At 41.6% G+C, this 24,882-nt stretch overlaps 2 protein-coding genes across 5 annotated transcripts in view; one reads left to right on the forward strand and one right to left on the reverse strand.

The window, feature by feature from the left end:
• The window catches only part of slc15a4 (solute carrier family 15 member 4), a 23,895-nt gene extending 14,286 nt beyond the window's left edge, over positions 1–9,609 (reverse strand). Inside the window, exons 1-6 of the mRNA XM_076104898.1 lie at positions 9,083–9,609; positions 8,246–8,872; positions 5,915–6,207; positions 5,058–5,199; positions 4,753–4,824; positions 2,567–2,747 (exon numbers count right to left, since the gene is read on the reverse strand). Of these exons, the coding sequence (XP_075961013.1) occupies positions 2,567–2,747; positions 4,753–4,824; positions 5,058–5,199; positions 5,915–6,207; positions 8,246–8,815 (1,258 nt within the window). The 5' untranslated portion in view covers positions 8,816–8,872; positions 9,083–9,609. The remainder of the gene's footprint in view (positions 1–2,566; positions 2,748–4,752; positions 4,825–5,057; positions 5,200–5,914; positions 6,208–8,245; positions 8,873–9,082) is intronic.
• On the forward strand, positions 9,401–24,562 carry glt1d1 (glycosyltransferase 1 domain containing 1). Of its 4 annotated transcripts, XM_076104899.1 has the most exons (13): positions 9,402–9,877; positions 10,262–10,413; positions 10,545–10,650; positions 11,460–11,568; positions 12,146–12,197; positions 13,068–13,130; positions 13,689–13,745; positions 18,206–18,304; positions 18,947–18,996; positions 21,080–21,123; positions 21,596–21,716; positions 22,296–22,394; positions 24,069–24,562. In XM_076104899.1, the coding sequence occupies exons 1-13, from the start codon at positions 9,810–9,812 to the stop codon at positions 24,219–24,221; spliced, it is 1,173 nt and encodes a 390-aa protein (XP_075961014.1). In that variant the 5' UTR covers positions 9,402–9,809; the 3' UTR covers positions 24,222–24,562. The 4 variants fall into 4 exon arrangements, with proteins under 4 accessions (XP_075961017.1, XP_075961014.1, XP_075961015.1 ...); XM_076104902.1 differs by lacking the exon at positions 18,206–18,304 and having other exon boundaries at positions 9,401–9,877; XM_076104900.1 differs by lacking the exon at positions 13,068–13,130 and having other exon boundaries at positions 9,403–9,877.
• The last annotated feature ends 320 nt before the right edge of the window (positions 24,563–24,882 follow it).

Raw genomic sequence — 24,882 nt, forward strand, 5'->3', positions numbered from 1 at the left:
AAAAACACCTAAAAGCCATTGAGCTTTAACCAAAGCAGATTAATATATAAAGTTAAAAGAATGTGATAAAACATGCCAAAAAAATATATATAAAATTTCTTCAAAAGCAATGTCAGCGCAGCTCTTCAGAGCTGGCCCCAGTATGTGGTGGAAGTCCGGGACTGTTGTACAAGCGGATCAGAAGCAGCACGGTGTCGGGCTTGACAGCGTGTCTGCTGCTGTCCCTTTGCGCTACATGGGAGGTCCAGCTGTTCCAGTGAGCAAGATGAAACTCAGTGAAATATCGCCACACCAATGACATCATGACAAAATTCCTGCACACGATGATGAAAGTGATTCTAACTCTGAACGGCAGCGGCGTGGCTAATGTTCTGAACAGAGTGGCGGGCTAACAATGCGATGTGTTGGCCTGGCTATTCTTCGGGCAAATGATGCCACACTTGGTCATTCGCATCGTCTGTCGGTCTCTGAACACAGATGCAGATAAGCACCGAGGACACACAGAGACAGCTGAGGGGAAAATGCAGTTTAAAATGTACCAACAGTGCAAGGCAGCTCCCAGGAGTCAATGTGTGTCAACGGACTTAATGTGAAGCAAGGCCATGCCGGGGATAAACAGGACAAAGGCCCAGGGAATTATTGTTGGATTAATAATTGTTATAAATAAGATGCAGATACGTCATTAATACTATATCTAAATAACTCAGAGTATATCGCTGTACAGATTTGAAAACACAGGTCAGAACTGTGTTGCACACTAGCTGTGTGTTCACCTACTGGACCGATCTGTGACCAATAGCCAGACTACTGCAACATCATAAACCCTTTCTCTCCACTACCAGGACTCAAAATTGCTGTCTGCGATATTCAGAAATTCATTTAGCCTGAATTCAAATGCAGGGATTGCACTTTCTTTCAAGAAGCCAAATGGAAAAGTAAATACCTAAATAGCTTTTTGAACAGCACAAAATAAACATGTTAGGGCACCTTTCCTTCCAGGAAGGCTCATGTCCTCTGAAAAGAAAAATATTACTTTAAACCGAAAAGTAGACACATTAGGTTTGGTTCACAACGCTCTGATTGAAAAGGATGTTTTTTGATGAGCTAAGTCAGGCTTTAATAACTCGCTAGAACATCTGAAGACTCTCCCTCAACAAACTTTCTCATCTTCTCCATGCTTATATAAAATACGATGAGAGTTTAGGCAATCACCTTTTCCTCTCTTACCCTTAAAAACTCACGCAGACACCTCACAGTTTAGAGGGGTACTCTTCCCTTTCATCTATGGATCTCACATTCCGTCTATACATCACCACTTACTGTATATGCTTGAGTCAGCAACTAGTAATATGTGAACTCGGATTTAAGCTGTCAAAAGGTGAGCTTTTACCATATATGGAAAAATAAAATGCTTCTTTTAAGATAGACACCGAACCACATTTAAATACCGGGTTGTATACGTGTTTCTCTGTTGACACATTCTGCCGTTAGATGACTATAAAGACGCAAGAATTATCTTTATTGTGCAGATGAGGATTCAAAGAACTACCAATTTCTTTTAAACTAGATGACACAAACAGTAAGTATAATGTTATTTAGCAGCTCCAGTGTTGCGAAGTACATTCATAGGGCAAAAGAAGCACTTGGTAAAATCATTTAACAGAGCTGCTGATTTAAGGGTTTAATATTAATAATGACAGCTAATCAGATTATAATATTTGCTGTAGCTAAAATATTTTTCATCTTTTTAATTTGCATGGTCAAAATATTTAATTAACTCACACTACTATTGAATTATCCTTCACAATAGTTGTCAAAGTTGATTGAGTGCATCGTTAATAGTCAATTGGCGATCTGGTTGAAGCCCACCAGTCAATATCTAGAAGGTCACCGATGACAGAATAGTTCAAATCCTATCAGGCGGATGTATTGTGCGTCTCAGAGAGGGCAGTGATTGTGGAAAAATAATGTGCTTTGATTCTCAGGAGTGTTACTGACTTGCTTTCTTCCTGCCTTCAGGCATGTTTCTCTCAAAAGAGTTGAGCCTGGATGAATCAATGCAGCCGTTCTCACTGACAGGCCTGGCTAAGACTTTATTTCCAAAATAATCCACTGTCTAGAAATGAATAGGGCTGAGCAGCGCTGCCGCAGTCGCGTGCAGTCGCTCAGGACCAAAAAGTAAGATGCCACAGCTCCCCCTGTTCTCTCGGGGGCGAGGAACAAACGACAAAACTCTGGGACTGTCCTTCCCTTTGCATGTTTTGACGATCTGCCCAATTCTACAAAAAGAAACGGTAGAGCCATGAATCTAAAAAAAGGTTTAGCCAAATACCTGTTAATCACACCTAGAGCTGATTAAAAGAGCAACAATATTCTGTCAGCAACTTATGTATTAGTAACACAAAAACAGTTAAATTAAATTAATCTAAAGCGGTATTGCTCTTCATCTTGGAAGCATTGACTGCATGTGGCATTCACCACAAGCACCAACTTTGTTGCTTCATTAGTGTTTGTTTGGCATACTCGTATGACAGCGTAGAGAGAACATTTCTGCTTTCGCACTCACCCGCTGCCACGGCCGAACACATAACAAAGAACATCCCCACCGCAATCCTTTTCAGAGGGGAGGGCACCAGGCCGCGGCGCTTCAGGATGGGGTCCACCACTTTGTCCTTAAGGGGAATCAGCATAAGGATGAGCACTGCGTCAAACATGGTGAGCCAGGCAGTGGGGAAGCGGAACGTCATCTGGGGGACCCAGAGGAGAAAGATGAAGCCAAAGCTGTTCAAAAAGCAACAAAGCATGAAAACTACAGAGAATGTCAGTGGATTCCAACACAGTTAACCATGTGTTTGTGCGCAAATGAGTGTACACGTGTGTGTGAGTGAGTGAGTGTGTGTACATGGGGCTTGACATTGCTTTGGCACCCCCAGGTGGTCAAAACTAAGCATAATGAAATAGAAAATATTTATTCATTTCTAATGTGTAATTTGCACACGAGGCAAAGTGTACCCGACTGAATTCACAATAAAAGTTTTCAGCACGAATACCAAACGTAGTACAAAGTATAAAGTGCAAACAGACTGGATGAAATATCAATCTGAGGAAGAAAATCCATTGTGAGCCGACAAATGATGCACAAGTTGAGGCAAAATCTCAACGAGTGAGCAATGAAAGACTGCAAACTGCTGGAGATGTTTTTTTGCAATTCAAATTCCAAAGAACCATCTGAGCTCCTGATGTGGTTTAACGCTTCATTTCTTGAAATAACCGCTAGCAATCCATATGCAGCTCCTTAGAAAGTGTTTTCCTCCTTTAGTTTGTGCATTATATTATTCACAATGATAAAAAAAAAAAAATAAAAAAAGTGTCTCCTTTACCAAGGAAAGCCTGGCATGATTGACAAAAATGTCCCAGCAGGCCGAGGTCTGTGGTGGGCATCGTGTTCTGCTTTTTACTTCCCTAACTGGATTACATACATATGTACTGCATGTACAGTATATACCCACTGTTATTAGGTTGCGACGTCAAGAGGTGATAAACAAGTTTGACTCTTTTTTAAATTTATTCCTAAGAGGTTGGAAACCACTTATGCTTAAGATTAGATCAATGAAATAGGTAAATTAAAAGTACAAACACCTGTGTAATGTAATTCAAACAATTACTAATGCATAGTCAAAAAACATGTACTATACATTAATGGAGACATGAATTACATGCCACTACATTAGAGTAGTAATCTGAGGATCTAATTTGAATTATACCAAATTACAACACATTCACTCCTGCCTCCCAGTTACCGCTATTTGAAGATGTAGTATTTGTTGAGTTTGTTGAGTTCTTTCATTGAAATGTGTCAGGTGAGATGAGGTGAGAGGGCCCATCACAGAGGCATCTAATCTCACTTCCCTTTTGATGTTGAGAAGTGTTGAGACTGGTAGCAGAAAAAGGGTCAGTTTCGTTTTTGATACTAGGTAAATAGTATGTGGATATAGTTCTTAAACACAGATAAACATCGTTGAATATGAGTAAACAAAACAGACAGTTTTCATGTCTCAGTGCAGAGTATTGTGAAATGTAAGAATATATATTCCATCTACACACAGCACTGGCTTAGATTGGGTGGTTTAAACACAAGGGTTTCACTTCACGTTTCCATGAAGTCACTGCACTTCACTATCACCCCAAGCATGCCTCCTCAGAAAGAAGAACAGGCGTACGGTACATACAACACTTCCTAGTATTTTCCAATTTCATCACTTTTAGACCTTTTTAGTATTTTTTTGAAGAGCCGTCTATCATGTGGAGGAACTGAGGGGATTTCAGTCATCAAAGCCCTCCGGAACATAACATACAATCTGTCAGAGAGAGACACGGGTACAGCAGCAGCAGCACCAGTCAGGACGAAACCGTTGGAGGCGCTGCTTTGGAGAAGTACAGTCACAGCCGGGGTCGCTGATCTGCGGGGTATTAGTCTGTGAAGCAAAGTCTTAATTCCTAAGACATTACCAACCTTTGCTGCTGCCTCCAGCTGTTGCCTACCAGTGTGTGTCGGTGACCTACTGACTCCTTTGGTTTCAGTGAAAAATCTAGTTCAAACCTACTTATGACGCGGCAGGTTAGAGCTCCAAACAGGCATGTTTACCTCAATAGAATGAGACAGTAGTTGCTTAACATGTCACCTTATTGCTGCTTTTCTTTGAAGTAAACAAGAAAAAGGTACTTGGACTGAGTGTCACCACTTTAGGTTACCTGGTCATGATTGTTTGAGGAATTACCAGGAATCCTCAAATGGAGGCTCTGCAGGACGTACGTCGTCTGCATCTGCAAAAACAATAAGGAGATTAGAGTCTCAGCATGAGGCAACTCTCCCCTTCACGGATCACCAGGGTGTCTCCAATACTGGAACGGAAAAGAATCATCCCTTGTATTAACACATGCGCGTGCTTAGCTGCATTCAGAAAGCTTATCTTCTTTATTAAATCCCTTTATACATTTCCTCTTGTGTAAAGCACGGCTCATGAATTTGGATTCAACTTAAAGTGGGTTGATCTTACCTGGAAGTACACAGTCCAGTACGGGATGAGGGCAAAGAAAACTGGGAGGATTTTCAGCAGGGATTTCACTTCCTCTACTTTCTCTTCCGGGTATTTCCCTCCGTAGGTCACTTTGGCACTGTCCAGCAGGGTTGGTTTGTTGCTTTATGGAAATAAAAGAGAAAAACAACCTTTAAGATATTATTTGAAAGAGGAATTTATAGTATAAAATAAACACATGAATAGATAAACAAATACAGAATACACTAGAATTATTCTAAACTCTTAAAGTGCGAGACTTAATCAGCCTTTTTTTTTTTTCAGAAGCTCTTACAGCACTTCTAGAGATAAGAAAGAAACTTTATTCTAAAGCCTATAATCCACATCTCTGGAGAAAATGTCTTAATATGGAATTCTTGAAAGGCTTCGGGATTGGCCAATTTAAAATATTCAATGTCAAGTTTTTTTTAACCAAAAGGGCTGCTGTGGTTCAAAGTCAAGTAACGGCTCTTTAGAATAACTTTTCACCACAGGGAATGAAGACCAACGCCCGGACCAGTGGAAAGAAAAGACGTATACTGGGAGGGGGATCAAAGGAGGCCTTAACATAACAGCACACCAACAACACCTAGCTGTGTTATTCCGCTGTCGCCACCATCCCACTTAACTCTGCCATGAACAAAGATACTCGCTTCACTGTAGGAAAGAGCCTTCCCATCGAGATTGATTAATGCTTTGCTGCACCCCGGTTATCGTGAGCATGCCGTTTGTCTTGAGGGAATGACTTTACCACTTTTACTGCCGGACAATACAGTTCCCATCACTACATACGGCGCTCTAAAACGATTGACACATAGGAGGCGACGTGCCGCTCTCACCGGAGCAGGTTAGGCTCCTTCGGTTTCTTAGAACAGCAGGCGAAGGCCAGGATCTTGAACATGTCGGTGAAGGCGCTGCCGTCGGCCGGCTTGGTGATGAAGACGGTACGGCCGAGCAGAAAGACCAGGAAGGAGATCCCGAGGCACACGGTGGGAATGACGTAGCCGATCTCGAAGCTGATGTTCTGCTGTATGTAGGCCACACCTCCCAGAGACAGGATGGCTCCCAAGTTGATGCACCAGTAGAACCAGTTGAAGAACCTGCGCGTGGCCTCTGGTCCTCGGTCTTTGACCTAAGAGCACACCCAATCAGGTCATTGGAAGTTGGTAAAGCATACAGGGGGAATTTAAACAGAAAAAAGATTTGTCTCATGGGGGAAAAACCACGGACTCCTAACATCGCATCAGCTGTGCATCGTTCAAGTTTGATTGCCAGCTAACAGCATGTGTCGGCTATAAAAGAAGTGTGGTCATCAGCACTTTGATGCGCAAGTTCTTAAAGTCACATTAGAAAAATAACATTGCCCTCTGAAACGACAGTTGCAATATGTAACAAAACTAAAAAGTGCATTATATAGACCAGCTGATGACAGGGATGTGACATCACATGTTGCAGCCCCACCATTGCATGGACTATCTAGTAGAAGTATAAGGCCACAACGTAGGTGAGAGATAACTAAAATAACAGCAACGTTTTGTTTATTCATTTTCTGCTTCCTACACCATTAGCTTACTAAAACTGCAATAAATTCAAGTCTATGAAGGCAAATATTATTATCCTCATGATGGCACTGATGCATTCTGTATGCAGTGATCCCTGTGGAGGAAAAGATTGTATCAATGTGTGATTAAGTGGATATGCCTTCTTATATACGAGCACAAAAGATGCTGCAGTACAGCTACAATTAACTATTGGGGAGATAATGTCACAGCATTCACAAGCCCATGCTGAGCATAAATCTCGCTGGGGCTCCTCTCTGCAGTTGTGCAGCGTCAGTTAAGAAAATAGTCACCATGCTCAAACTAACCACCTGATTGATATACGGTATACTATCATAACACATACATAGAGCAGGGTACTTGTATAGTTCCTACATTTAGTTTTGACACAAGATCAATTAGTGTAAGTGGTTGTGTTACGCCGAGCCTTTAGCAATTTCAGGACAATACAAAATCTAATTTACTGTCTTGTTTTAGTGCTGATCCTCCATTAAATACAGAATATGAGACACTAAATGTGATGTGACTCGTAAAAGCACAAGAAAGGCAGACAGTGGCGATACAGTTTCCCCTGTATCCTGCTTTAATTCCATGTCCCTGTCTTAAGAGCCATCCACCACCAGCTGCCTACACAGATGCATCAGGCAGCCCAAGTAATCTGTAACAGCATGATCAAGTTTCATATCAATAAAAAAATACTCATAACCTTGACTATGGCAATTCTCCCACTGCAAGACAGAAATCAAGCCGCATGTAACAGAAAGTATTCAGTTTTGCTCAAACTGAGCAAAGTTCAAGGATTACCAGCTCTTACGACTTTCATCTGGAGAATTAGCAGGAAAATTGTGCCTTCAAGTGATGCAGTTCATTAAATAAAGTAGCATGTTTGCTGATATGTGTAACGACTTTTTGCGTGTCAATCTGAGGCACCAGCAACATGTACCTGATTTATTCCATATATTGCGGTTTCCTTTCTGTTGTTTGCCACTGGAAGATGTTGCCGTTTCTGTGTATCTCTTCGGTCTCCATATAATGTATGGATTTTGCTTGATGTTGTGTATTGTGTGTGTTTTTGAACATGATCAAAAGGAGCTTTAATAGAACTGTGAAAATCTTGCAATGAGCATAGTGGGCTCAAGAACTAATCATGCTCACCCCGCTAGTCCGCTTTTGAAAAAGGTTCTACTCTCTCACGGTTAGATTCTTTTGAAAAACAATGACCCCATTGATGAACTTTCCTATTTCTATGACCCGAGTGTTGTAGAAAGACTTTATTTTAATCACACAAATAGATGTGTTGTGTTTCATAAAATGCATTGTTTTTAAGTGTGTGTGTGTGTGTGTGTGTGTGTGTGTGAGAGAGAAAAAGAGAAGTTATGATTGATGTCAGCTTTATAATGGAAATACTTATAAGTGGCCATGGTGATCGAGACCATGCAGGTCTAAGTGAAGTGTCATGGTGCAAGAGACGGTGCATCCATCACATGACATGTCTGACCGCCATGATGTCACACTGCATACCCGATCTTACACAGGCCTATGTCTACTTTCAGCATTCCTCATTTACAACAGACCTTTTGAGAACCGAAATGAACATTGTTCATACTCTACCTGATCTGCCCCAAAGGGAGTGATGTTGGACTTCACAGTACCCACGCCTAATGCGATTAAAAACAGTCCCCCGTAGATTGCTGGGCCACAGTATGGGTCGCGGATAGGGCAGGGCACAGTTCTTGGAACGGTTGTGTTCAGACACACGGCAGGTTGCACAGGAAACGCCAACTCCTCTCCACATAGCTGTATCCTGGTGTCGTCATTGGAAATAAAAGGGAAGAACAGCATGCCAAGAAAATATAGGATCAAACTTGAAGCGATTGTCCAGAATTTCCCCAAGTATGCATCCGCCAACCAGCCTCCAAACGGGGAGATGAGGTAAGTAACTCCCATGAACATCAGGGGTATCTGGCTCGCCTGAGTGCCCTCCCAATAAAAGGGTTTGCTGTTGAGAAAGAGGACCAGGTTGGATGTGATGCCGTAGAAAGCAATCCTCTCTAATGATTCAGCCAGCAGGATGGCAGCACATGCCAGTCTTCTTCCCTGGAAAATTGATGGTGGTGGTGGAGCTCTGGCGTTCCCAGAGTCCAGCAGAGGGGTGCTCTCATCGCCATTCCTGTTAGCCATTCTCACACAATTTAAACGGTTTTGTGGTTCTTCTTGATTAGGGACAAGTTAAAACACCTGTGAAGAAAAATACAGAGAAGCTTAACATGTTGGTTAAACGTTGACATCGAGGTTAACGAAGAGAAAACGTTAGCTTTACGGAACTCACAACATGACTTATCCAAGAAGAGCCCCCTTCCTCATCATATATAAATAGATGCAGTACAAACTTTAAGTAAGCTAGCTTTAGCAACACAGCTTGGTAAGAAGAGTTGGGTCTTACATTACCTTTCCAAACGCGTCCTAGTGGTCTTCAAATATCTCCATTAACGCAGATGATATTTACTTCGGGTCGTCTTAAATCAGTACTCTCAAAGGAGAACTGGAAGTCAACAAAAACCAGTGTCACAGTACTATCGCGTGACACACGGCTCACAGTCAACAAACTGTCACACTTGCGTTGACTTAAACGATCTAAAAGTGAAATGTAGCCCACGAGCCTTGTAAAGCGAGGCAGCTGCAGTCTATCCATGTGATTTGTAAGTTTGTTCCGGTGACGCAGGCGTACTACCGCGAGGAGGAAGTAGTGGAGCCTTTTTTTTTTTATTATTGATTTTCGCTGATTGTGGCATTGACACACGTGACAGCAGACATCAGTATGCTCCGTGTGGTTCTTGTCTCTTTTTTTTTTTTATAAAACAAATTACGGAAATGGGTCAATAGTGTCTGTACGGTATGTGGCACCGTCATGTGTTTCCAGGGGATCATATAGCAGACGGACTTGTAAACATTTTCAAGCGTGGTGTGAGCTGCCAAGCGATGAGCTAACCCAGCGGCGCTCGCGCGTAGCATTGCTCTACGTGTGACCTGCAGGCATGGGTTCAGGAAATGTGATAGGTGCTCAGCTTAGCGAGCCTACAGACACTCGGCTTGCTTCAGTTTGCCACCTGGTTTCCACTAATGTGTACACGCTAAATAGCCCTGTTATCTCGTCAGACCAGCCTGTAGTGAAGATATGAAATTACTCTTCCTTGCTTGCCTCAGCCCCAAAACTGGGAACCACACTACAGCTGAGAGAATAAGGTAATTTGCATTGTTGCTAAGTGCTAGCTCCAACAGCTGTTGCTTATGAGTACTTCCCTGGTGAGGCCTGTATGAGGCAATAGTTAGTTGACTGTTAGCCAGAGCTATCTCCAAATGCAGCTGTCTTCTTTACTGTACAATGGCCTTATGGCTGTAGTAAATAAGTTATAGCATGATTCAACTACCTATGTTACTGCACAGTAGCTTTAGTACATCAGCTATAACATGATTCAGGAAGTTGAAGCTGTAGGTAAAACAGTGTAAACAGCACGACACCAACACAACTTTTGATGATGGCAAAACAAGGCTTTTGAGAAAAGTTAGTTTTAATGTTTGTAACTTAACCATGCTGCCATCCATAGTCGTATGTTTCTTTTATTCTAGGTCCCACATTGAATCGGCAGGACACACTTGTGAGCTCAGAGACGCAGCAGCATTTAAGTCTCCTGCTGAGGTGGCAAATCTAATATCTCGACATCCTCCCTTTGAGGGTGCACTGGCCATTCATCTGCTCAGAGCAGGCAGCCTTCTCTTAGGTAAACTTCCCTGCTGTTATGTGATCTATTCACTTATCTTGTTTGTCAACATACTTTTGGACCAACACGTTGCTGCTACCTGTCTCAAAAATGTCAGGACCTTTCTGTTTTGTGTCTAACCTTTACACCAGACATCAACGTACCCTTTGGCGTTATCTTTGGCGGGACGGATATAAATGAAGATGTGAAAGTTGAGCAGAAGCGTGTGGTTATGGAGCAGGTGCTACTGAAAGCCAGGTGATGTTGCTGCAAACCACTAGTTTAACCTATTTAATTCCAAATCGCTCCAAATTAGGTACATATATTTTACTCCAGACGGACATCTTTTCTAAAATGTGTTTGGAAAGGTTTATGGAAATATGTGTGTTCTGTCTGTGGAGAACTGCAGTCACAATTTGCATAATAACTACACACAATAGTATATTATATATATATTGGATAACTATTATAATGGTAATAACCACTATTTTAGACTGACCTTATGATTCTAAAATGTGTAAAAGTCTCATAGCAGGAAAAGCACATGTGCAACTAACAACATGAGACATGTATTATTTCTTTTGAACAAGTTATGTGTCGTGAGTGTGATAGAAATGTGGCTGCACGGTCGTCTTAATGAATCAATAAATAGACTTGATCGACTCCGAGTACCAAATATGCCAATAATGTGTCACAACGTGTTTTACTTACTTCCTTTTGTAGAAGTTTGATGCAGACGTCACCATGCTGAAGTACGAGCAGGAAGTAAATGCGACCATTTACACCTCTTAACTTAACTTGTCCATATGAAATCAAGACAACCTCTAATTTCTTTAACCATATGATTTTCAGTCTGAGACATAATAACAAATCTTTTATTGCTTTCGAAGCTTAAAACAAAGTTGCCAAACAAATTTGGCCATGAATCACTGTTTATGTGGCCTAAAGTGATCATCCTTCTAGTAATGTAGATATTAACAATTGCATGACGATTAAAAAAAAGTATTAAAGATCATTTTCACCATTACTTGAATTGTTGGAAATCATTTAAATCTTATTTTCTACAGGGTATCAATTATTTTTGGGGAGGAAAAAGACTGGAAAATGCTCCCGTGCCTGGAGGACTGGCATGAAAGCATGAGGCTGAACACATGCAGGCCAACCCCGGCTGTGCAGGTTGCGCGTTCTCTTCTCCCCTAGTTTAACATTGAAAAGTGTACACAGGCTTATCAATATCCTGTCCTGTGCCCTAACACCAGACCCTGGTGTCTCTGTTATCATCATGATTAAAATGCAGTAGATGGTAGAGCATCCATCGAGTAAATCTAAGGGGATAATTGCCTTCTGGGAGAACGGGGGAGATTCAATTCTCGAAACAACTTCAAACATCTAAATCCGCGCACCTCCCGCTGCTCGTGCCTTCTCACACAAACCTTGATCATAAAATTCAGTCACCGCTCTGAGCCCGTTGGCCTATTTAATAATGCACGCAAATGAATATCTCCTCACTGTTCTTTGCTCTACATTTCCCTTTGTTTTCCTCTTTGTATTCTTGGTGTATTCATCCTTAAATCCTTTGCCTTCAAACCAAAAGCAGTTCCTCTCCTTCAGCTGTAGCCTGGAGACGTTTGTGTTTTACTCTTGTTACCAAATTGTCACTGCTTGTAAAATGCTAGAACAGCAGCAATGGAAGTTCTTGTTTAACAGAAATGGCTTTCAAAGGGGTGATAATGAAGTTTTTCTCTTTTATCAGGTTTGCGGTTGCATTTACGGACAAACTGAAAGAAGAGGCAGAGTTATTTTTGGTATGATTATACTCTTTTGTATTTAAATAGTCCAACTGCAGTAGTTTATATTGAATAAGCACTGATTCTTGCATCACATGTGCAAACCACTGTATCATGTGTTGTTACCAGTTGTGTCTGTGCCTAATTCAATATGCTTACAACTGCCTGCTATGCTGAAACCCACTCCCCACACAAATTTAGCAACTAAACTGACTGTCATAAGTAATATTTCAACATAAACAAAACATTGACCCCTGTATTACAAAGCTACTATGAAAAATCAAGTAGTGAGGGCAACCGCTTTTTGTTTGCGTTTTACGGCACATCGGCATACAGCAGAAGCCTGACGGCTTCAATAAATACGACAGAAGGGCTCTTACTATACAAACACAATATCCTGCTCTGGCCTGTAATAGTTTGGCATTAAAACAATATTATCGTGTTTTATTTTCAGATTAGATTCCAGCCGTTGGCCGCAGATTGAGGCGAGGGGCATGCTTTATCTCTGCCATTTAGTGCTGACAGCAGGCCGACAGGACAGGCACTGAGAGGCATCGCCACACTTTTTATTGTGACAGAAAACACACATAGCGGATGAATCTAGTGTGATAGCATCATCCAGTCAATTTCCTTTCCAACCCCTCTGATTTATATTGTAGCCCCCCCCCCCCCCCATTATCTAAGCAACTGCCTCTTTTAAAGTTTGGATTTCGATTAAATACGTTTGGAGGACAACAAGCTTTAATTGGCTGTTTCTATTGTGTGAGAAGAAGAGAAAAAGCACTGTTGGTAGTAATCAAGTGTAATTTGTAGAAACAAACACTACCAATAATTACTGATTGATTTAAAACACTTATGTATCTATGTTTTTGTACGTGTTTTAACCAGAAATTTCCCAATGTCTTTCTCTGAAGCTGTCCCAGAGCAGTAAAATCTATGTCCAGCCCCAAGGTAAGCTCTGCAGGAGGAATATCCTCGCTTGATTGTTGATTTAAATCAGCTTTGACATTTCTTTCCTTCATTGTCACGCTGTCTACAGTACAGAGTTGTATTTGCTCTTGCCATTGGCCACCGCGCCATGTAGGACAGCCCAAATCACTCCTACATGTTGATTCCCACCAGTTGCCCTGTTTGGCAAATAGTGTCCCTCCATAGATTAGAGGAGAGCCGTGGGCCAGCTGCATGACGGATCCCTGACCAGTGAAAGTTTAGCGCTCATGCTTGTTACGAGATAGTGGTCACGCTGAAGTGCTTTTGACATCAACCGCACACAATAATGTTTTTAAATTCATCCGTTTTGTTTATTTCACAGACAGAGATTAGATCAATATAATGTTTCCACACAAGCTATGCGTTTTATACGAATAACGGTTAAGAAGAATATTAGAAAACTTGTTTAAATATTTAACTAAAAGACACACGCTGATATCCGTTTGCATAATGAACGCTGGCATTGAAGTACAGTAAAAGCTTTAACATGAAGACTTGTACTTGTCTGTCATTTTAAAGGCATCCAGACGGAAGTGAGTGAGAAATTCTGCTGGGCTGAATTCCTGAGGAGCTCAGGTACTACTACTGCTTCAATTGGTTGTCATTCCAGCTGTTGTCTAGTGGGAGACTTGATCATCCACAGGCCTCATTGTGGACAGTTTTTTTTTTTTAGTTTATTTGCCTTCAGTAGAAAATATTTGTCAATGAAAGCTATTCTGAGGGAAGTCTGCGGATCATATTTAGTTTTTGTCTTTTTGGTGTACTGACCCTTTCATAGCATGGCTGAATCATACATTTTGAAATTACTGTGGTAGGTATTTGTCATACTTTGAATATACTGTTTTTTTTAGCTAAATATTTTATGCTCTTCAACAACTTGTCTCATTTTGGTCCGACTGGGTCAGTCTGGTCTAAGCATTATTAACTCCACATTGAAATTCAAGCTTCCTGGAAAATAGGTTTTATTGGTGTCGTTGTGACCTGCCATACACAGATGTGCCATATATTTGAAACAGTTTGCCGTATTGAACGTGAATGCCCTCTGCCATATTCTAGACGGCGCCCTCCTCTCATTTTCTCCACTATTAGTCATAGATTGTGCAGTGCAGTGGAGCCCCCGCTGGGAGCATGATGGGGAATGCATTCAGACATCCCCTACCTGAGAAGTACCAATCAGAGAGCATAAATTCACTCTGTGCTATGTTCAGTGCATCAATGTGGTGGTCAGGGAGTCCAGAGTTTCCTTTTCCCTTCTCTCCTCCAGTCCTCCAGCTCCCATTTGAATAGCTCAGTAAATATGCACCGTTACTCCGAGCATCCTCTCCACAAACGGCCCATTGCAAGATGATGTCCATCCCAGGTACATTAGTGCTCATATAGAGCAAGGTTGAATACAGAGAGCGCCAATTGATTAATAGCTCTCCGACCCGGGTCCATTTTTCACCGCGCTTCACAACCAGTGCGAGTAATACTAATTGCCCGCAGTCACTTTTGTTATACTGGAAATAGGAGTCACAGCTATTGTGCTTTCCCTCAGTGATGTGATGAAAGCACTGTGATCCGACTCATGGTTGCTTTTAGTGCTGGAAATATAGTTCTAGTTTCTGCGTATGTGCTGTCTGATTGTGTTAATGTTTGGTGGATGTGGGTCAGATGGGTTTAATATCAGTAGGAAAAAAAAAGTATCTTTTGTTGCCACAGTGTTATCCCCACAGTGCTTTGACAAGGAAACGCATGCTCTGGATTCGTACTTGTTTGTATGTAATAAGGACGAGAGGCAGAGAGGAACATTCAAATAAAATGATAACTGATCCTCCTGTTGTATATTTGCTTTTCTTATCATAAAACTGAAAACTTTAAGGATCATTGTTTAGTTGTCATTAGGTGGTCTTTCTACATCCTCCTTTTGACCTTTTTAAAGACCTGCTTTGTCACCTTCAACAACCATTTTCATAATGTTTTAGTTTTCCTCAAACAACAGCACATGTGACAGTAGAGACTCCTGCAGCGATCTGTATTCTGCTGTGACATAAATGAATCATTACTAAAAGCAGTTTTATATAAAGGCTGTCACCTTGTCCAGCTGCTTGATCCTCAAGGGATAGTCTGATTATTGAATAAATGACACAGGGAGCCTTCAGTGAAGTCTGTATGAATTGATTCAATTTAATTAAAAATCAAAGGACGAGGTTAGGTGTCAAGTGTAATGCCTATTATCATCTTACAGTGTGGCAACATGATTAGGGAACAGTGTTTGTGCCATAGCAGGCATATAATGCGTTAAGGTGGCCTCGTGTTCCTCGGTCAGTATATTACATGGATGAGTTTGCGGTTGTTTCAAGCCCCGTTTTATATGATTGTAAGTAATTATTCATTTAGTCATCTTGGCTGACCAAAAATGTGTCTCTCTCCTCGGATATCTGGCTTATCTCTAAACATGTAGTCCTGGTGTGGAGAGAAGGAAACTAGCCAAAGTTCTTCTGACTTCAGATTTGGGACAAACACGTGCAACCTGGGCACAAAGTATTTTCTCTTTGAAGCTTGTTAGCTGCTTTAAAACATTCTCTGGATTTCAGTCGAAAGGTTGATTATCAAAACCTCTTTATTCTGTCTGCTCCCTGCAGTATCTGGTCTCTGTATCACCCTGTGCCACACTACAGATGAATAGGCGCTCTTCAGATAGATATGTGCTGCCACATCCATGTGCGCTCACATACTGATTAAAGCATTAGGGGCTTGTTCAGAATACCCTTCTGAAATCAAAGGCAAACGAACAAAAATGTGTTTTGCATAGAACTCACAGAATTGCAAAGAAAGAGAGAGAAAAGAGTGCTGCTGGCAAAGCTGATGACTTGTACAAATTTGTCTTTCTCCCCCGAGGAAAGATGAATTGCGTCGTTGGATCCAAAAGGATATTTTTTTTTTATCATTATTTCTTTGAATTTCTTGCTCATTTTGACATATTGTGCTCTTGTATGATTCCAGCTATCCTCCTCCTGCATCTCTTTCTGAGGTAGAGACATGTTTGTTTCCCTCAGCTGACGCGCTCTCTCATCCTGTGAATCAATGCGGGGATGTTCGATACTTCTTGCAGATGAAGAGCTTTTTTTGACAATCGGCTCCTAAGATCAGGGTCATTGCCCAGACTCCACACTGTCATTTTAAGATGCTTTAATAGCATTAAAAGAGCTGCCTCGGCCTCCTGATCTGGGCTTATCTGGCAGCAGGGGATTTCACTCAACTGTCACTGTGCTCTAAAGCGCGTGAACGTGTCTGCCTGGTATTATTTTCGGAATGGTTTGTTTCTCGGTTTGTCACAGACACTTTCAAAATACATTTTTATTATTGGCTTATTTTGTACTTCCCTTAAATTTTGGTTCAACACTATCAGTACTATCTCACCATTTAGGATTTATCCGTTTGGATCGTTGTCGAGCATAAAAGGTTAGGGATTAAAAATGTATTTTCTGACACTTGGGTAACCCTCTAATGTTAAAATATCTCTCTACATCTGCTTGTTTTAATATATGTTCTTATGTTTAGCCAGTAGACCGTGACCTTTAAATGTTGCCCTTACACCAACCTCAATTTAAGCCTACATAAAACCACGACTGCCTTCTCTGGCGTTGTAAAGAACAGGTCATAACGGCTTTAAAAGTGATGGAACATCCTGTCACATCAACTACAGATATTCATGGTCCCCAGAGGATCAAACCTCCTGACATTGGTGATCTCCAACTCCTCCTCTAGTGCACAAGCGGGTCAAAATTTCCACTCGGTGAAATATCTTAACATCTACTGGATGGATTGCCACAAAACATTAATGGTCGCCAGATGATGTATCCCATTGACTTAGGATCCCTTAACGTTTCCTCGAGCACACCCATGAGGTGGACATCTGTGGTTTTAAATTTAATACCATTGGTGGGAATGTCATGAGATTTAGTACAGACATTAGTGTCCCCCTTAGGATGAATATAATAATGCTGGTGATCCCTTAACTCTCCATCTCACACCATTATCAGGTCAACATTTCATTTCACTTTGGTTAATGACTCTGCAAGGCTAGTGACCTTCCTATCAGCTGTAGCTTGTGTGCTGTAGCATGCTGATACACAAAATCAGATGGTGAACATGGTAAACATTATGCCCACTAAACATCAGCATGTTGGTGAAAAAAAACATAAAAAGCACAGCATGTTCTTCAGGATTGGAGGTTCAGGTTACTGCAAGATTGCTTTTGCTCAGCTTGAACATGAGCCTGATGAAGCGCTGAGCGACACACGCTGCTCTCTTGATGTTACTGTGTGTTATGTGATTGTGCAGTCTCCATGCCACAAACTCTTGTTGTTTCGATGATCAACATGTTAGCATTTTCGTTGTGAGGATGCTACTCTCTGTCCACTAGGCGGTTGTGAAGGTGATTTCATTCAACCTCCACTTTATAGTAGTAATAGAAGTATGTTGTTCTCTATTTAAGTCAGAGACTTACACTCCCAGTGTGTGTGTTGCCATCATCAAAGTGCAGGGCTCCGTCGTCAGGGTCAGGACTTGCATCTGTTGCTTTTGGGAGGTCAGGTGCAGAACAGTAGTTGTTGGCAGTGAGCACAGTTGTTTGCCTGCCAGTTTCTGACTAATCTTTGGATTTAAGGTTGGATGACCCGGGAAAAGAGACGGACGATTTAGTGGCACTCCCTCTCAATTAAAGCAAGGTTTTCAAAAAGTCTGATGTTGTCAGCGCGATGAGGGGTTAGCAAATGTTATTCTAAGGCTGTTCAGTGAGCAAATTGTCACCCAAACACTGTGGCTCTGTAGTTATGATTCCGTATTACACACTGATTAGGCTGCAACCTTCCAATGTATTCAGCAGTCTATTTCCCTGCTGAATGTTACAACTGCGATCAGAGAATCGTGCGAGTACATTAGTCACCGCTGTCTTATTTTCCTCATGACCTTGGGTGATGTATTGCTTTCATTATCTGCCGACGTACTCGGGACGTTCATTATGCAGTGTTTTGATACTGGCTTCTCTCCAGGTGTGAGCAGTGAGCACGTGGACGAGCTGCGTGTCTTCCTGTTGGTCTGTGGCCTCAGAAGAGTCAAGGACCCCCTCTATCTGGTGGAGGTTTTTTCAGGTATACCATCTATTTTATAAAGTGTATGTACTGGTAATGTATGTACTGGGGGTGTATCTCTTGCTGTCATGTTTTCAGCAAGTTCAGATGTCGGGTAAACTCCCAAATTGCAAAGCCTTCCTGACTGCTTTTCTGTACTAGCCTGTGGTAGAGGCAATGGCAGTGTCCTCATCAATTAGGAATGGAGTAAGATCTCTGCGGTTGAGTTTCAGATAATTAAAACATTTATGTGAAAGTGCAATGAGAATGTAGGCTCGACAAAGACATTATGCCGTGTGTTATTTTGTTGAGCCTTACTGTTATGCTGTTTCTTTTCATGAGAACTATGTTATATATCTCGTGTATCTAATATATTCAACTTTGAGATTGCCTTTGATTTGCAGCATCAGTGGGTTGCCTTTTTTGAAATCCTTTTTTATTGTATGTGACTTCCTCAGCACAAAGTGATTAGAGGGTCTTCAAATTGTATATTGGTGTTTCAGACAGATAGGAGAACTAGTAAAAATACAAACATATGGTGCACTAAGCACGTATGGATGTAAGAATGTCATGCAAACGCAGCTTTGATGCTGCTGCTGTTCATTTCTTCCTCGAACGGTTGTGTTTTTGTTTACGTGACCACTTTAATTTTGCGTCTTTCAGAGTGGCATCGTGACAACCCGCTGAATGTGTTGGTCGTGATTGGGCCACGGGTAAGTAGACATTATACCTGCCATGTGTCTCCCTCTGTACTGTGCTGTCGAAATAGAAACCTTCCCTGTGAATTCAAGCGGCCGGTAATTGGATGTAGCAGAGATACTGGCTTTAGCTGTTTAGCTTGAATTAACAGGCCCTGTGAGGAAAAGGCAATCTTCTGCAAACAGGGTGAGGGACAGCAGCAGTGGTTACTGCTTCTTTTTGTCTAACTGGCTGACTGCTTGATACATTATTTCTCCAGTTTAGCACTTGCCTTTGACCTGTAAAGAGCTATCTCAGTTTAATACTAAAGGATGGGCATATATCTATCTATCTATCTATCTATCTATCTATCTATCTATCTATATCTGGACATGTGCTGGTTTGAATTGCAGCCAAAGCAGTTTGTCCCCCTGTCCCACACCATCATGCCTTTGTCCTGTGTATCATACCTGAAGACAACTGAACACATACAGGCACCACGGCTTCATGTCAAGCTCGTCAAAAAGCATTTGAACTCTTACAGCCGGCTATAATTGACGATATTCATAAATCAACCAGTCAGCCAGGCAGTCAAATCAGAGGAGGGAGTTTTATACATTTACTGTAAAAGCTTTGACTGATTGCACCTTGTTAGAGTAAAGTTATATCCCAGTAAACACTATCAGCCTCACTGCTCTTACAACTGTTCTTCCCCCCCCCCCCCCCCCCTGTTTCATTGCAAGGCTCTCACTCGTTGTTTTCTCTGTGTGTTTGTCTTTGTCTTTTCTCCCCGTCTTGCTTTGATATGACACCAATATACAGTATTTTAGTATCTGTTCTTTCTTTCAAACAGTGATGTCAGACAAAAGGTATGTTCTGCTTTAGAGTTGCTCAAAAAACAACTCAATTAGACATGGCCAGGGGCTTATACACTGTCTGACTGCCGCTTCTTGTCCGCTATGCTTTGTTGTTTGATGAAATGGTTCAGTGGAAGCGCAGCCGTGTAATTCATCTCGACACCCCTGAATCACAGGGAAAGCGTGTTTGTTTGTTTGTTTGAGAAATGAAAAGCCATATATTATCATTATGACAAACAAATTGTTTTTGTATGACCGCCAGATTTTCCCTCGATAATTTTAGGATTCGTGCAATAGATTTAATGAAGGAACCTTAATTCCTAAAAAATACAAACGGAGAATGAGACATGCTTTGCTTAGGCTGTCATGACGTACTATAAATCCACTGCCACTACATTCTAGTAATAAGCACTCTGGCTGGACGGCATCTGTCATTAAGAGGAAATTTCAGGTCAGTTTGTCAGCGATGACGCATCTCACTGCTCTGTAACTGGGCTCTACTGGGCTCTATCAAGCACCACGTGCAGCATATTCCGTAGTATTGAATAAAACAAATCTAAAGATTATTCTTAAAATTGAATATTAGATCTTGGGATATTTGCATTAAATATTAGTTGCTTAGTAACAAGAAAATAATGTGGCAAAAAAGTACCAAAAAAAAGGAATGACAGATTCACTGGAAGAATTTAAATATATATATATATATATATATATTTATATATATATAGTGTCTGCCTTCCCCTTCTGACTGGCCACGTCCTTCCCCTCAGTTTCACGAAGAACTGGTCTACAGAATCAGTACAGTGCTTAAATCATTTGTGTTTGCTGATACAGCCTTTATCTTGATCCCCTGTTGGTTGTTCAATGGCTGCTAAATCCCAGATTACACCAGGATACAATTTTTTTTCTCAGTTTAGATACTTTGATTTTAATACAGACATGATTTAAAGCAGATTCCATTTAGAATTTCCATGAGCTATAAAATGCAAGAGAAACAAGTAGGAGCTTGCTTGGCAGCATCTTTGACCTAAATTGCTATGCTTTGACTTTTCTGTGGGCATGCTAATGCACGCAAATCCCACATTGCAATTAATCAGATTGGCCACCCACCCTACCCTGACCCCAATCTCTGAAAATACAGGATTTCACAGAGAATGATTTGCTCTTGATATAAATGATATAAATGATTAATTGTGTCATTGTTTGTATTCCATCCTTCAGATTAAGTCACGGCTGACAGGTTTCTCTCTCTCTCTCTTAGATCGACCCCGTGTTTACTGTTGAAGTGGAAGCCGTTGTTAAAAAGTAAGCTTTCTATTTTTGGGTTTTCCTTACCAGTTATAAATCCTATTAAAGGAGACTTGAGCTCTGGCAATCAAGACTTTCCTCCTGCAAGAAATTTGAAGACTGCTTATCTCACTATTTATCCCGTGTGGCACAAGAAAATATCTAAGCAAATGTAGCTCACCTTTATCTTGACATACTGTGTACAGAATGAAAATCTGAGTAGCACCAAGATCCTCTTTTTATTTTGTATCTGTCCTCCCACTCTTAAGTCTTAGCTGATCTTTTAGCTTGTTGCCAAGGGCCACAACACCACAACAATACTCTTTGCGGCAGGAAGCTGCCCTCTCTGGTTTACCTGGCCTCTTGTGTGCATGCCCCCACATAGTGCATTTGTGTTTCCTTCCCTGAGTCTGTCACTGTGCTTTAGCATCATTCACGCCTCTGTTAGCCCTGAGTCACGCAGAACTGAGTTTTGCCGCTGCTTCTGCAGATCAGCAGGGGTGTTCTTGGCCCAGGAGAGGAGCCAACGGGAGCTTCATGCTGCCATGAAAAGGTGCTTCACCGTGGTTAACAGCTCCGTCTCAGAGGGCATGTCGGCGGCCATTTTGGAGGTAAACATCTTGCAGGGCCATGGGTAACTGGACAATAGCACGTCCTTCCTGACTTCAGTAATTCAGCTGCTAAACACAATTGTATATTTGTATAGCTCACGCAGTGTTGTGCTGAATATTTTGGTAATTTATCAAAATGTAAAATGAGAATTTGCCATCCAAAGCCCATAAAAATAATGTGAAACTGAGTGAATATTTACAGGAGTCGTTATCTCGCTGTTTCTTGCTCTGCTACAATGTTATCTGACCACTTCAGGGACAATTACCCAAATTAATTGCTTGACTCCCATTCCTGAGTGTGCAAAACCTGCAAATCCACTTAATCTCTTTTAAACACAGTCGATTAAGACAACCCACAGTGGGCTTAAAGTCTGATTAGTCCGTTAGCATATTCTCACTCAACAACCTGCTGAATGTATTAGCAGATACAGATGAATTATTCTGTAAGTAAACCAAGGCACTGAAGAGCAGAAGGGCTGAGCTGTACAACTTTCAAGGTGCTTAGTCGTTTGTTTTTTTATGATAATGACAGAATGAGTCGCAGCGACTTTTAAGCATTTAATGTCTCTGCACCAACAGGCAATGGATCTCGGGGTACCTGTGTGTGCCAGGGACATCCCAGGAAATGCAGCCGTAGTGCACCATGAGTTCACTGGCCTGCTGTACTCGTCTCCTCAGGTATGGTGACCGCATGCGTTAAGCCCTATTAAGCTGTCACATTGACTGTATTGATGGACTACAGAAGGGATTTACTGCCAACAGCTACTCCTGTCACCTCAACCAGCCCCGAAAAGTGCTTACTGCTAATACTGTAGGTAGAATTAAAGCACTGTATCCGGATGACTGAAGGTTAGGTATGTCCCCTTCCTGGCATAGATTTATCTTAAGAAAACTCTCACAACTTGAAGTTGGAAATCTTTACATCATTTTGTAAAACTTTGTACTTTAAATTCTTATCATTAGTCCAATCCAAGCAGATGAAATATAACAAAAGGAGCAGATGTTTCCCCAGGTGCTTAGATTAGGATCAAAAAGGGCAGCCTTCAGGGACGGAGCGAAGATACCGCATGTGGTGATGCAACACACGGCAGCATGCAGGAAAGTGCAAAGTGAGGAGCTCCCATGGGAGCTTTTCAGTCTGATCTATAATGAGGTTTGATGCAAAAGAAAATATGGGTTAGGGGCTCGTTGATAGAGGGTTTGAGCGTGGTGCTGTCAAGACACCATGCTCTTGCGTGATGTTGTTGCTGTAAGGGTGGAGATAAGTCCTCTCCGGGGGTGGGGGGGGTCACGTGTGTTGAGCTCAGCTGCCAGGACGAAGCTCTCACAGATGGTTGTGGCAACTTGGGCTGGATAAACCACGACCTCAGCCAGGACCGATAGGCAGTCAGTTCTAGTCTTTCATTCAAAACGTTTTCCTGCAGTGGATCACGCTCAAAGACTTTGTCTGCGTGCTTTAAAACCCCCTCTTATGTTTGGTTGACAGTGTTTCTGGTTCTTTAAGCCTTCAAAGTAATTACACGAGGAGTGTAGGTATCAAGAAATGTGTCAGAAGAAAGAAACACACCAGCACTTTAAAGCTTTAAAGAGAAAAATGGCACTTCCTGCCTGGCTCAATCATTTGCAATAGGAGTGAAATGATTATAAGCGTGCTGTTTATAAATTGAGCTTTAATCTAGTTGCAGAGGATTTATAGCTCTCATATGGCCATACAGAGGAGCCGTTTCCTATCAATAGCCGCTCCAGACGTAATCACATCACTTGAATGAAGTAAAGTGAATTGGCCTGCTGACTGGCAGTGGCTGAAACTGTGTGTGCCCATTGGCTCTCTTCTTCAGCAAGTGTTGGCTGCCATGTTGCAGGAACACTTCAAAGCACTTTCACTTCATTTTGTTGGAGGATTGTTTTCAGTCTGCTGGGCCAACAGATGAGCAACTAGGATTCAGGAAGCCATGTGGATACATCATATCTCAGTCAATGCTCAGCGATGACACCATTACTCATTTCTTAATTATCTCATTTTAATTCCCATCTTCGCCTCCTGTGTCCCTGTGACAGCTGGTGTGATGGTATTGTTAAACTGTGGTGGCAGCTATTAGGATAGACTGAAAAGGTCTATTGGACAGCCGTATGTGAATCTGGAGCCACAAATATCTCCATCCTTTGGCGACGTACAGACATTTTTTAAGTATTCACTAATCAGCGCACAGGCTCCTATCTGAGTTGTTGTTCTCGTGCCTTGGATGATCTTTTATGCTTTAAGAAAAAACCATATCTTCAGGCAACTTCAATGGCATGCTTTAAGTGGCATTTGGCAGTAAATGAGACTCGTTTTGCTTTTATCCCTGCCAGGAATTTGTGCATCAATCTCAGAGACTGTTGTCAGATCACGAGCTGAGAGAGAGAGTGGTGAGGAATGGAAAACTCTACGTGGAAGAGCATCACGGCCTGAAACAGGAGAGAGAAACCTACCAGCGGCTGGTGGACACTCTGCTCTTAGCGTAAGGTCACAGTGTTCAACCCCACTCTGTACTTTCTCAGGAACTGCAGCGACAGAGAGCGGGCCATAACACCGGTTTATTTATAGGTTCAATTATCACAAATGTCTTTTAAGAAATCAGGCTACAAAGACGCTGTACAAAATAATCCTATTTTATCTGCTCTGGCAGATTGAAATTATGCTGCAGAACACTTTGAACCAAAGACCCAGAGTAGATATGGTTGTCTTGTTAATATATTTTATGCATTTCAAAGTGTTGAAATACTGTTATTTATGGTTTGGTATGAATATAAAACGGCATGTGTTCTCTGTTTATTCATTCTACTTAATAAAAGAGACAAACGGCTCCACTGGTTGTTTTTGCACGGTTGTTGATCTGAAAATGTATTTTCATTCCCTCTATTGAGACAAAAGTATCCGATTACTTACTTAACATTCTGAAAGTGCCATTAAATCTCGATCTTTCCTCAAATGCAGTGGATAAGCTTATCTACTCTCGCTAAGACTGTTCCAGTCTGTATGCTACCAAATTATTTTTTGCACACATTCAAGGGGCTCTGCAAAAACTCAATTGGTTTAAAGGGCAGCAAAGGGTTCTTGTAATTTGCTGTTACAAAGGTTGATTTTGGCAGCAGGCTGGGGAATGTTCTCTCAGAAGCTTTGCAG

The sequence above is a fragment of the Anarhichas minor genome, unplaced genomic scaffold (genome assembly GCF_050575085.1).
Source record: "Anarhichas minor isolate MPS153535 unplaced genomic scaffold, ASM5057508v1 ptg000030l, whole genome shotgun sequence".
NCBI classification, from domain to species: Eukaryota; Metazoa; Chordata; class Actinopteri; order Perciformes; family Anarhichadidae; genus Anarhichas; species Anarhichas minor.